Raw genomic sequence first — 12,815 nt, forward strand, 5'->3', positions numbered from 1 at the left:
GGGTGCGTTTTTCTAGGTTTTCCTTCTCTCCTTTTGCAAGAGTTCAGGTCCAAAGTCCCTAAACTACACATACCTAACGCTTATTGGCTGCTGTGAACAAATGGCTCCAGTTTTCTGTGCACCATCCTGCCAATCACTGACCCCAGCAACCCCAGAGCCTTTCAGACATGATGCTTGCCTGTATGACAGATAGGCGTGTCAGGGCTCCGACACTTACATAGCAACACAAGTACTCAGCTCAGTCAGCAGATAAGTTTTGGGCCTCTTGTGAGTGGGCGGGCCGTGCTCGGATGCGCGCTGCTATTGGCTGAAGAGGAGCCGCACCTGACATGAGGGGAGACGTACTGGGGCGGGCTGCAGTGCAGCGGAGCGGAGAGAGGTGACGGCATGGCGTGCAGGACCGGTGGTCCGTAGAGCACCGGCGGACACATCCCGAGCCATGGCGGGCTGCCACTGCGGGAAGGTACGGACATCACCTGCCGCAGTAACATGGGACTGTTTAGCCTTATTTGTTATGCCCTGTGTGGTGATTGTGTGTTGATGGAGTTTGATCTAACGTGCTGTGTGTTGTTGCGCCGAGGAGGACAGCGGCGGGTGCCGTTATGTGCGTCGCTAGAGACGCTGCGCCGAGGAGGACAGCGGCGGGTACAGTTATGTGTGTCGCTAGGAGACGCTGCGCCGAGGAGGACGGCGGCGGGTACAGTTATGTGTGTCGCTAGGAGACGCTGCGCCGAGGAGGACGGCGGCGGGTACAGTTATGTGTGTCGCTAGAGACGCTGCGCCGAGGAGGACAGCGGCGGGTACAGTTATGTGTGTCGCTAGGAGACGCTGCGCCGAGGAGGACGGCGGCGGGTACAGTTATGTGTGTCGCTAGGAGACGCTGCGCCGAGGAGGACGGCGGCGGGTACAGTTATGTGTGTCGCTAGAGACGCTGCGCCGAGGAGGACGGCGGCGGGTGCCGTTATGTGTGTCGCTAGGAGACGCTGCGCCGAGGAGGACGGCGGCGGGTACAGTTATGTGTGTCGCTAGGAGACGCTGCGCCGAGGAGGACGGCGGCGGGTACAGTTATGTGTGTCGCTAGGAGACGCTGCGCCGAGGAGGACGGCGGCGGGTACAGTTGTGTGTCGCTAGGAGACGCTGCGCCGAGGAGGACGGCGGCGGGTGCCGTTATGTGTGTCGCTAGGAGACGCTGCGCCGAGGAGGACAGCGGCGGGTACAGTTATGTGTGTCGCTAGGAGACGCTGCGCCGAGGAGGATGGCGGCGGGTACAGTTATGTGTGTCGCTAGGAGACGCTGCGCCGAGGAGGACTGCGGCGGGTACAGTTATGTGTGTCGCTAGGAGACGCTGCGCCGAGGAGGACGGCGGCGGGTGCTTAGTGTTCTTGTACCGTTATGTGTGTCGCCGAGGATCGCTGCGCCGAGGAGGACGGTGACGTCACGTGTGATTGTTACGCGGAGAGCGCTGGTGAGTGAGCAGCGGTCGGGGGTCCTGTGTGCCCCCTGCATTCCCTAAATAGATGATGTCCAGGGCATTCAAAAGATGATGGTGGTCGTCGACAGTAGTGTAGCTTAGGAACTCTGGGGAGGAAAACGAGGAGCGGCAGCTCCACAGATTGTGAATCGGTTTCATAGTGAAATTGATTCAAAATCTGTTTGCAGTGTAGGCAACCTATAGATCCCTCTTTGATCAGATTCGATCACAGAGGGATCTATCTGGTGGCAATTGACCAGTGTATGGCAGCCTTAAAGCTAATGGGAACCGGGTTAAAAAAAAAAGTCAAATACTCCCCTAAGGAGAGGGAGGCTCTGGGTCCCATAGAGCCTCCCCTCTCCTCGTCCGGTTCCCGCTGCTGTCCTGGCTCCCCTGTAGCGGTATTTGACCGTTTTCGTTCAAATACCGCTGTCTCCCGGCCGAAATGAGGCGTCGAAAATGCTTAGGGAGCCCGAGTGCTCCCAAAGACAATATTGCTCCCAGTGCAATAACACTGCGCACGCCCTCTATGACGCTCTCGCGTGCGCTCCCGAAGGCTTCTGAAGACCCCTCGGCGGGGGATGAGAACGGAGGAGCCAGCGCAGTACTGGGGCCACCGGGAGAGGGAAGGCTCATTAGGAAAGAGCCTTCCCTCTCCTTAGGTGAGTATCTGCTTATTTTTTTTTTTTTTTTTTTTTAACGGGTTACATTAGCTTCAAGTCCTCTCCTCCTAGCTCCAAAACTAGCTGGGGGTGGGGGGAATGGAGGATTGTTGAGGACCAGCAGAGGGCACAGGATGGCTACAAGGGGCTGGTAGGAGCCCCAGAAAAAGTGAAACTTTTTTTTTTTTTTTTTTAACTTCCCTTTGTTTACTTTAAAGAAAAACCTTTCCTTGTTACAATTGATACAAATCCTGCAATGTTTCTACTTACTGCTTTCATGGAAGCAAACCTTGTTAAAGAAAACCTGTAATAAAAAACAAAAAATAAAAACCTCTGTAGGATACTTACCTTGGGAGGGGGAAGCCTCTGGATTCTAACGAGGCTTCCCCCATGCTCCTCAGTCTAAGCCCTGCGATCCCCCGAACAGCGGTTATGTAAATATTTAGCTACCCCGATCCGGCTCAGTAGCGGCTCTTCATTCGGATCAAGGCGGAAATGGCCAAGTCCGATCATATCCCCTCTATTGCGCAGGCACGAGTTGCTTACACGGTAAAGCGGATACGATTGGGCACAGCTATTTCTGCCTTAGCCTGAACAAAGAGCAGCTACTGCGCCTGCGCAAGATCGTGGTAGGTACATTTTGTTAAGGTGTTTTTGGGGAGTCAGCGCTGGGTTCCCCCAGCCTACAGAGGACTGGGAAGCCTTATTGGGACCTTGAGGCTTCCTCCTCCTGAGGTAAGTATACCCCAGAGGGTTTTTTTTTCCTCTTTTGTTAGACTGTGTTTACTGACACAGCTGAGAGAGAAAATTAGAACTCTTGCTTAGTTACAGATGAGGGGAATTAGACGGGCTAAACTCATGGTGCATTTCTATATTTTTTTTTTTCTTCTATCCTTCCTTCTTCTGTGCAAGAGTTCAGATCCACTGTAATGGTTATAACGAATCAAAGCACAAATAGAGGCGATTATTACCACAGCCGGCGCTACCATAGAGGCAAAGGGGGCAATTGCCCCAGAGCATGTAGGGGCCCCAAGGTGTCTCCTCCCATCTTAATTGTTGCTCCCCGGGGCCTCTGTAGAGTCTTTGGCAGAATAGCATCTCATCTGTGCTGGTGAGCAGGTGAGACACTGCACTGCCAAAGACTCTGCAGGGGCCCCGGGGAGCACAGTTAAGTTGGGAGGTGATTTGAGAGGGTCCGCTGCCTGCTCAGGGGCCCAGGATGGAAATTTGGCTGCAACAAAGCAGGGGCAAACCCAGGATTTTCAAGGGGGGGATCCCTGAAAAGTTTCCATCAGCCACGCACAATACAGTATAATAATATGGTAGGACATCATACTGGGTACACATAATGCAATTTCCCATCCGACCCACCGACAACAGGATCGATCAGGAGCAGTTTGGATATGACAGCCAACATTGGTAATGAAGGGGAAAGTGAAGCATTCACACAGCAGGGCACAGGGCTGAGCTCATATCTGACTCTGTTAAGTTCCCCAGAGCTGCTCCATGCTCTGTACACACACTGCTGCTCCATCCAAAGTCAACTGTAGTAGAGAAAGAAAGGGGGCAGTGCTGTGAGCTGCAGGATGCCTGCAGATATTTTGGTGTCTCAACGTGTGCCTCTCCCCAAACATGGCAACGGCCCTGGTCTGAGGGGGGTTCTGGGCAGCTGTAATCCCCCCCCCCCCCCCCCCCCCCTGCGTTTGCCTATGCAAAGGGCTCATAATACTGCGTTTTGGTTGAGGGGTGTCTGTCTGGGTTAATTTTGTCCTGGGGCCCCATTGTTACTAGAACCGGCCCTGATCATTACCAGCTTGGCACCAGTGAAGAGCTAATAAAGTGGTTGAAGGAAGGCTTCTATGGTCCAGGGACCCTGGTATGGTTACTACTTCTGCATCACCTATTGCAATGCCACTGGTCATCGATCTATTCCATTGCTTAGCTACATCATCTCAGTCACATAGCTCCCAACTGTCCCTTTTAGACACAGTGCCTCAGTACACACACCTCAGTAAAAAGAAGCCCTTGCATCCTCCGGAGGCTCCACATGTCCTCCTCCTGTCTACCAATCCAGTGCTGGGATGCCAAGCCGAGTGGCTCTGTGCTACAGCGCAGGTGCAAAGCATCCTGCACTGCACAGTGCGACCACGCTCATTCACTGACAGGAGCGCAGCTGCATACTCTTCAGCAAGGGCTTGTGGAAGAAGTTCCCGGGGGTCCCAGCGCTGGATTGGTGGAGGTGAGGTGGATGGGAAAAGTATCAGGATTATCCGGAGACTCTCCTCTACTGAGGTAAGTTACCCACTTGGGGCACTTTTTTCCCTTCAGGGTCCCTTTAAATTGCTGCATGGTAAAGTCCATTTATACAGTAGAATCTTGTTATAGTAAACTCTGATAAAGTAAACCTCTGGCTATAGTAAACTCAGTCCCCAAGTCCCTGCCATGCACCAGCAGGAATATACAACAGATGATGAATCCTTATACTGTAGAGTGAACTGAAGTAAACTACACAGCCAGGTTTCTTGGAGTTTATTCTAAAGGGATTCTACTGTAGTAAAGTTAAGGGACCTGGCCAAGTAGTTTACTGTATGAGAATTGGTCATACATGGTGTATTCATACAGGCGCATGGTTGGGACCTGGGGACTGAGTTTCCTATAGCTAGAGGTTTAATGTAACAAGATTCTTATTTATTTTCAAATGTTAGCATGATGGAGTTGGTCAGTCACACAAACTGATGGAAGAAAGGATCAATGTGGCTTGAATTATAAATTGTGCCTTTTTGCTTATGAATTCTCTAGAGTACCTCTGGTAAAAAGACAGCCTTTCATGACCGTTGTATGGGCAATGCGTTCACATGGGGTACTGCATTGCGTTGCTGCGCTATGCAACTTGCATAGCGTGAACACAGCCTGAGGACCCATAAACACTGAAAATCGCATTTGGGCTGCCGTGATTGTTTTTTTTTTTTCTTTGTCTTGTTTTCCTATTTGCAAAAGGCATGTTTTGGTACGATTTGTGGTGCTAGACATGCTTGCAGGACGCAATTCAAAACAGGGGATTACAAATAAATCGCACAGCACCACATTTGGTATTCAGTTTTCTTGTGCCACTGATTTAACCCAAAGTAAATGTAAGAAAAGGTTGCATGCATTATGCAGGGGATACACGGTGCGTTTTTCTTCTTATCAATCGAGCCACTGATGGCTCGATTGATGATTTCCGACAGGTCCGATCACCGCACGGATCGATACCCCGCTCGATTCCCACAGGCGGACAATAGCGGAAATCGAGCGGAAGATAAGGAAGCGCCTGCGGGGACGAGCAGGAATCGATCCAGGGGGACATGGCGGGAGTCGATCCGGAGGCTAATCGAGCTGCCAGATCTAACCGTGTATGCCCAGCATTACATTTGGGTGAAAATGGAATCCCTGCAGTGTGAAAACACAGTGATAATAATCATGCAAACTGCAAAACACATGTGCTTTGATTATTAAAGCGTAAGTGGTGTGAACAGGCCCATAGCGCGCATATACTGTGTGCATGCAAACTTCAAATTCCATGAAAGCATATCCTGACTAGTCCAGATGTCCGTCACACGGCATGCGGTTTTAGATGGGTTTTCCACTGACCACACATAATTGATGGGCTTGTTCACATTATACATGTTTTTCCACTCATTTAAGGGGGAAAAATGCTTTTTATTTTTTTGGACGCTGTGGGAGTTTTATTTTTTTAATGTTCTAATCGTATACGTATGATAAAATTCAGCCACTATGCTGTATCATGCTCGCGTCCATGCAAGTGTGAACTTTGGTTTCTGAATCTGATTAGCTCAGTGCAAACTTCTGGTTCAGTGCCTACAACTTCCAAGGCATGGGACCCACTGGTGATGTTTTCTGGTGGATCGCAAAGGACCGTGATTTTGACTGCAATCCCCAGAGCAATTGCGATTTGTCTCTGCAGCCAATGATGCGATTGCTCCCAAAATGCTGCATAAAGAGTGATTCCAACGCTGCAAGTGGAACCACTCCCAGGGCTGGATTTACCGTAAGGCACTGTAGGCACAAGCCTACAGGCATCTGATGGAAAGGCGGCTCCCTCCCCTACCCAAGCGCCTCCCTCCCTCCTTTCCCATGCATAGTCCTGATGAGTGTAAATGAGAGGTTACTCGCCCTGCTTTTGGTATTCCACTGACAAGATCTCCCTTCAGTCAGGGCACCCCTAGCAATGTAATACTGAGGGTACCTCTGGCTACCTAATACTTTGAGGCACCACTAGCTAATTAGTGTTAATTATGTAGCCAGAAGTACCATCAGTATTAAGGGGTGCCTGTAGCTACCTATGATGGGCAAGGAAAGTAAGGGAGAGGTGACAGCTGGGACAGCCAGCACAATTTCAGTGCAGTTTGGGGGTTTGTAGGTTCATTCATGGAGGGTGAAGTCTAAGGTGCCAAAAAACCTGTGCTTCTAGGCTCTTTTTAAAGTAATTCTGAGCCTGACCACCCCAGTAGGGTTCCACTGGTGTAGTGATTTTCCGATCATCAAACGCAGGGTGCACAGCCCTTAGGGAGGGATGCCTGAAGGAATGTGAAGTTTAATTTGCCCCCTCCCTTGCACTAATCTCTATGTGAAAGAGGCGTTTTTGGAGGTTGAGTTCTAGAACATATATTGACAACCTGGCTGGCGGCCGAATTACTCTGTTTATATCGTAATTTGGGCTCCGTCTCTTTATGGCGCCTAAATTACTGAGTGCCGCTATAGCTGTAATTCCCATTCTGACCTATGAAGGTGCCTGGCGCGCCCAAATTTCCAGCGCCGTTTTTGCCTGACTTGGATTTTATACCTTGACCAGCAAGTGGACAGTAGAAAAATAATGTAAAATGACAAAATATAGAACAAGTATGTGGAATTCATATCAATTTAGAGTAAATTTCTGATGAACAAATATGTTCTGATTGGACGTAATGTGATTTCCCTCGTGTATGTGGTGTGTATTGGTTGTAGATGGGGCTGGCATCATGCCATGCCTGTGTTTATTAGCAGAAGCAGCATGACATCAGCCTCACTGCACAGCCGGGGGGTGGAACGCTCAGACCACAGAGATCAGAGGTATCAGCAGGGGGCGGCTCGTGGTAAGTTCTCGATGGCACTTGTGGATAAACACCGATAATATTGTCAGATCACCTTCCACTTAACATACAGGATACACTGTAGGTAGGAAGATTCTGGGTGCTTTGGACTCATCTGCAGAGACCTGTTGTCAGTGTTGCTTATTTTATTACGGTTTCAGTAGTCTTTCAGTAGTAGTTTTTTAAAGCAAACCTGTGTTGAAAAAAATGAAGTTCAATACTTTAAGGATGATGTGGAGGCTTTTCCAATCCTCATCCACCCCACCACTACTTGCTGGGACTCTCTTCTTCCTCGGGGCTACACTCCTGTCCATGTACAAGCACAGCCAAATTGCGTAGGTGCAAGTACAGCCTGCGCTGTAAGACAAAGCTGCTAGTGCACAGTAGGCCTGAACGATTTTATTAAAACATTTACTTGATCGATTTTCTGTCCGATTCACTATTTCCTTCAAATAAAGCTTTGTTCCCTCCTCTGTGCCTGTTTGTTCCCCTTCTAAGCCCCTCTGTCCCCCTGTCTTTGTGCACCCTTTGTCTCTTCGTGCCCCATTTGTCTGTGCCCCCCTCTGGGTCTTGCGCCCTTTGTGTTACTCTGTGTCCCATTTGCCTTTTCTCTCTGGGTCTCTCCCTATGCCCTCTCTGTCCCCCAAGCTGCGGCAGTGCTGTACATACCTTCCAGCGATGCCAGTCTATCCACTTCGCCTCCTGCAGGCTCTGATGCACGGCATAACGTCAGAGGAAGGACAGTGTTGGACTCGTGCGGTAGGTATGTCCATATGTCCAACACTGCCGATGCCGCTGGATGCACGTGACGGGTTTTGGGGGACATAAGCGCGGAAAATGCCTCTGACGATTCCAAAATTGTTCAGGCCTAGTGCACAGCTTCTTCCTCCATACAGGAGCAGCACTTTACTACTACACAGGCCTCGGGCGTGCTTGTGCCTGTGCAGCGTGGCCACGCTCCTACACGGATAGGACTGTGGGCATCAGAACGTGTTCAACTAGGCTTATTGAATATGATGTCCAGAGGGTCCCAGCACTGGACCGGTGAAGTTGAGGGGAATGGGAAGCCTCTGGATTAACCTGAGGCTCCTCTCTACTGAAGTAAATATCATTTATTTATTTTTTTTCAATCACAGGTACACGTTAAAGGAGACCCTGATCAACAATACAACATATTTGCATTATTTTACACCAGGCAGGCATTTCTACCTTAGTATATGCATTATAAGCTTGTACTAATAGTAAACCTGCTACAGTCGGCGCTTATCTTTGCCTGAATATTTTGCTTTAAAGCTACTTGTCTTACAGGATTAAATTCTCTGTTGAACTCATAGGTATATCTGTAAACATCTGCACAAATAGAGTATGGGGGTACCTGCTGCTCCCATACATCACTCGATTTGCAGCACTGATATCTGGCAGATCAGATCATAATGATTGAATCTGCCAGGGATTGATGCCACAACGCAGCTGCCTGATCAGATCTTCAGTCAATTTTCTGGACGAAAGGGATCAAAGCGATTGACCCGGCATGCTGGAAAATCTCGCTTGAATGGGATCAGATGGGTGCATGGCGGTAGCGACATTCGATTTTTCCAACGACTGACTGCCCCTCAGCTCGTCTAACTCCTTATGTAATTTCTTCCCTCCTGGGCCGTGGTACTTAAACTTATCTGGCACGCTCCTCCTGTGTTCTCTTCATCGCCACTGGTGCCTGTACCATGTGACCTGACGGCATGTATGAGGTCAAGTGATCTGACGGCATGCATGTGCTGTCGGGTCAGTGTAGAGGCACCCCTGGCGGTGATAACACACAGGATACTGGAGGCGGCCCACAGTCCCTATCTCGTTTGTTAACCAGGGACTGCCTGTACCAGTAAATTCTGCAGCTAGTCTCTAATGCTGGGTACACACCATGCGTTTTCCCGCTCGATTAGCGAGTCGATCAGGATCGATTTGACTATTTCCGACATGCTCGATTCGGGCTTCGATCGTTCCACCTTCCTGCCATAGATTTTGTATACTTGACATGCAAATCAAAGGCAAGAACGATCAAAGCCCGAATCGAGCATGTCAGAAACAGTCGAATCGATCCCGATCGACCAGCAGATTGAGCGGGAAAATGCATGGTGTGTACCCAACATTATCTGGATGCATATATCCTATGCTGTATCTTTATTCTGGAATGTGGGATATTACTGTTATTTTGGTTCTCTGGTGTTACCTGTGGTTTTATGTTTGAGATCTTGCAGAGCTGGGTGGATCTCCTTTGTCAGGCATTAGCCTGTGCTTGTGTTAGATTCTACAGTACAGGATCTTCTCAAAAAATTAGCATATTGTGATACAGTTCATTATTTTCTGTAATGTACTGATAAACATTAGACTTTCATATACTTTAGATTCAAATACACACAACTGGAGTAGTTCAAGCCTTTTATTGTTTTAATATTGATGATTTTGGCATACAGCTCATGAAAACCCAAATTTCCTATCTCAAAAAATTAGCATATTTCATCCGATCAATAAAAGAAAAGTGTTTTTAAAACAAAAAAAGTCAACATTCAAATATGTTCAGTTATGCACTCAATACTTGGTCGGGAATCCTTTTGCAGAAATGACTGCTTCAATGCGGCGTGGCATGGAGGCAATCAGCCTGTGGCACTGCTCAAGTGTTATGGAGGCCCAGGATGCTTCGATAGCGGCCATAAGCTCATCCAGAGTTTTGGGTCTTGCGTCTCTCAACTTTCTCTTCACAATATCCCACAGATTCTCTATGGGGTTCAGGTCAGGAGAGTTGGCAGGCCAATTGAGCACAGTAATACCATGGTCAGTAAACCATTTACCAGTGGTTTTGGCACTGTGAGCAGGTGCCAGATCGTGCTGAAAAATGAAATCTTCATCTCCATAAAGCTTTTCAACAGATGGAAGCATGAACCCACTTTTGAACCAGAAACAGCGGCAGAAGCGCCTGACCTGGGCTACAGAGAAGCAGCACTGGACTGTTGCTCAGTGGTCCAAAGTACTTTTTTTCGGATGAAAGCAACTTTTACATGTCATTCGGAAATCAAGGTGCCAGAGTCTGGAGGAAGACTGGGGAGAGGGAAATGCCAGAATGCCTGAAGCCCAGTGTCAAGTACCCACAGTCAGTGATGGTCTGGGGTGCCATGTCAGCTGCTGGTGTTGGTCCACTGTGTTTTATCAAGGGCAGGGTCAATGCAGCTAGCTATCAGGAGATTTTGGAGCACTTCATGCTTCCATCTGCTGAAAAGCTTTATGGAGATGATTTCATTTTTCAACACGACCTGGCACCTGCTCACAGTGCCAAAACCACTGGTAAATGGTTTACTGACCATGGTATAACTGTGCTCAATTGGCCTGCCAACTCTCCTGACCTGAACCCCATAGAGAATCTGTGGAATATTGTGAAGAGAAAGTTGAGACGCAAGACCCAACACTCTGGATGAGCTTAAGGCCACTATCGAAGCATCCTGGGCCTCCATAACACCTGATCAGTGCCACAGGCTGATTGCCTCCATGCCACGCCGCATTGAAGCAGTCATTTCTGCAAAAGGATTCCCGACCAAGTATTGAGTGCATAACTGAACATAATTATTTAAAGGTTGACTTTTTTTTGTTTTAAAAACACTTTTCTTTTATTGGTCGGATGAAATATGCTAATTTTTTGAGATAGGAAATTTGGGTTTTCATGAGCTGTATGCCAAAATCATCAATATTAAAACAATAAAAGGCTTAAACTACTTCAGTTGTGTGTATTTGAATCTAAAATATATGAAAGTCTAATGCTTATCAGTACATTACAGAAAATAATGAGCTTTATCACAATATGCTAATTTTTTGAGAAGATCCTGTATTTGTATACTCGTGTAATGAATTGCTACCTACCCTACATGTGCATGATTTGATAGTATTCCAGTCGATGACTGGCTGAGATGATATCTTGTGATTGGAAGGTTATGGCTGACTAAGCAAAGTTTTGTTTTATCATTCTGAATAGCCCTGGTTATTTTTCTGCCACATTAGCTACAAAAACCCTGCAGGACTGAAGTGCTGGATCCAGGGACACATTCCAGCCTCATTACTTTCTCCCATTAACCCATTATTAGCTTTTCTGTTTTTATTTTTTTTATCCTAAAATTCTGAAGAATCACTTGTTGAATTGAAATGTACTCGCATTATTTAACTTAATAAATCTCAGACATGAACATGGCTGCGATCTTACCAAATATACAGTTGTAACAAATAAGAACACTACCATGTAAACTAGGTACTTTTCCACCACCGTGTGGTATGAGAGCCAAAAGATTTTGAATACTATGAACAGATTGTGTATGTAAACTCTCATACTATTGGAAGTGGGGCAAATTCCAAAGTCTGATGTGTGTATCTACCCTAAAAATGCTAATTGCTTAGAATTACATTCTACAGAGCAGTGGTCATGTGACCATTCCTGCTGATGCTGTTTTTTTTTTTTTTTGGTCTATACACACAGGGGTTCTCAAACTTGGTGTCGTGATGCCCTGGTGCGTCTTAAACGCCTCTCAGGGGTGCCCCAGAGTTGTTCCCCATCCTTTGTGCACTGCCATGAGGTAATACAACGGCACGTTGATATACAGGTACAATACGGCTGTATTACCTGCCAGTTAACCTTTAGGGCTTTTTTTACACTCAATGCGTTGGTATGTGATAGTACGCATTGGTACCAGCTTTTTCCCATAGCCGTGCAATGTGAAAAAGATTTCAGTTAAAAACGTGTATAGTGGGAAGTGAGCCATAGGAAAACATGGGCATTACTTTAAAAATTAGTTTTCTTTAATCTGTAACTGAGAGCAACTGATTAAGTGTAAAATGGGCCTTAGTCTTGACAGTTGCGGTTGAAGTTGGACATACGAACAATCAGGGTAGGGCGAATGATCAATGCAGCTTGGCCTGCATAGGTAAGGATATGTTTGTGCAGCTAATGGGGGTCATTTACAATCTGGAGTGGATGCTGAGGTGAGGCTGTATAATTGAAGCGGGATTGTCACCATAAAAATCAAATTTCAACTGCAACTGGTCTGAGCGTATCAAGGGATAAAGATGCTAATCCTGCATTCAAAACTTTCAAAACGTGTTCTCCCCAGAATTTTTTTCCAGGCTGGTGGTATGAAAAAGTAGCCGGGTGATGGAAGGTTAGGTCAGGTGCCACTAGGTGGGGAATCGCGTGCGCCCCTCCCCCCCCCCCCCCCCCAATAAATTGACAGGCTAGGCTCTGTCTTTTGTACTGGAGTCTCTTAAAGGGATACTTAACTGACGAAAAATTAGACTACTTAACTGGGGCTTCTTCTAACCCCCTAAAGTCCTCCTGCTCCATGATCGCCATTCCACACTGCTCTGTTCCTTAGCCCCGCAGCTCCTTGATCATGCTCCTGTGACCAGGAGTGTTTTGCCCGCAATTTTTAGTTACTGCCAAGTGCAAAACGCTACCGGTAACGGGAATGTGGTGGAGGAGGCGAGTGACATGTGGCTGCGCATGCAGCGTTCAGAGAGGAACAC

General features: G+C 47.7%; 1 protein-coding gene across 3 annotated transcripts in view; it reads left to right on the plus strand.

Annotated features, from left to right (window-relative positions):
* LOC137519021 (uncharacterized protein C8orf88-like) overlaps window positions 1–12,815 on the plus strand; it is a 170,016-nt gene that overhangs the window by 131,858 nt on the left and 25,343 nt on the right. For 2 of the 3 annotated variants that reach the window (XM_068237600.1, XM_068237602.1), the window contains exon 1: window positions 7,169–7,265. The exons of the other annotated variant lie outside the window; for it this stretch is intronic. In XM_068237600.1, the coding sequence (XP_068093701.1) occupies window positions 7,184–7,265 (82 nt within the window). In that variant the 5' untranslated portion in view covers window positions 7,169–7,183. Of the gene's footprint in view, window positions 1–7,168; window positions 7,266–12,815 lie in introns of those variants that run through there. 3 annotated transcript variants of the gene reach the window in all.

Source organism: Hyperolius riggenbachi, chromosome 5 (assembly GCF_040937935.1).
Source record: "Hyperolius riggenbachi isolate aHypRig1 chromosome 5, aHypRig1.pri, whole genome shotgun sequence".
Taxonomy (NCBI): domain Eukaryota; kingdom Metazoa; phylum Chordata; class Amphibia; order Anura; family Hyperoliidae; genus Hyperolius; species Hyperolius riggenbachi.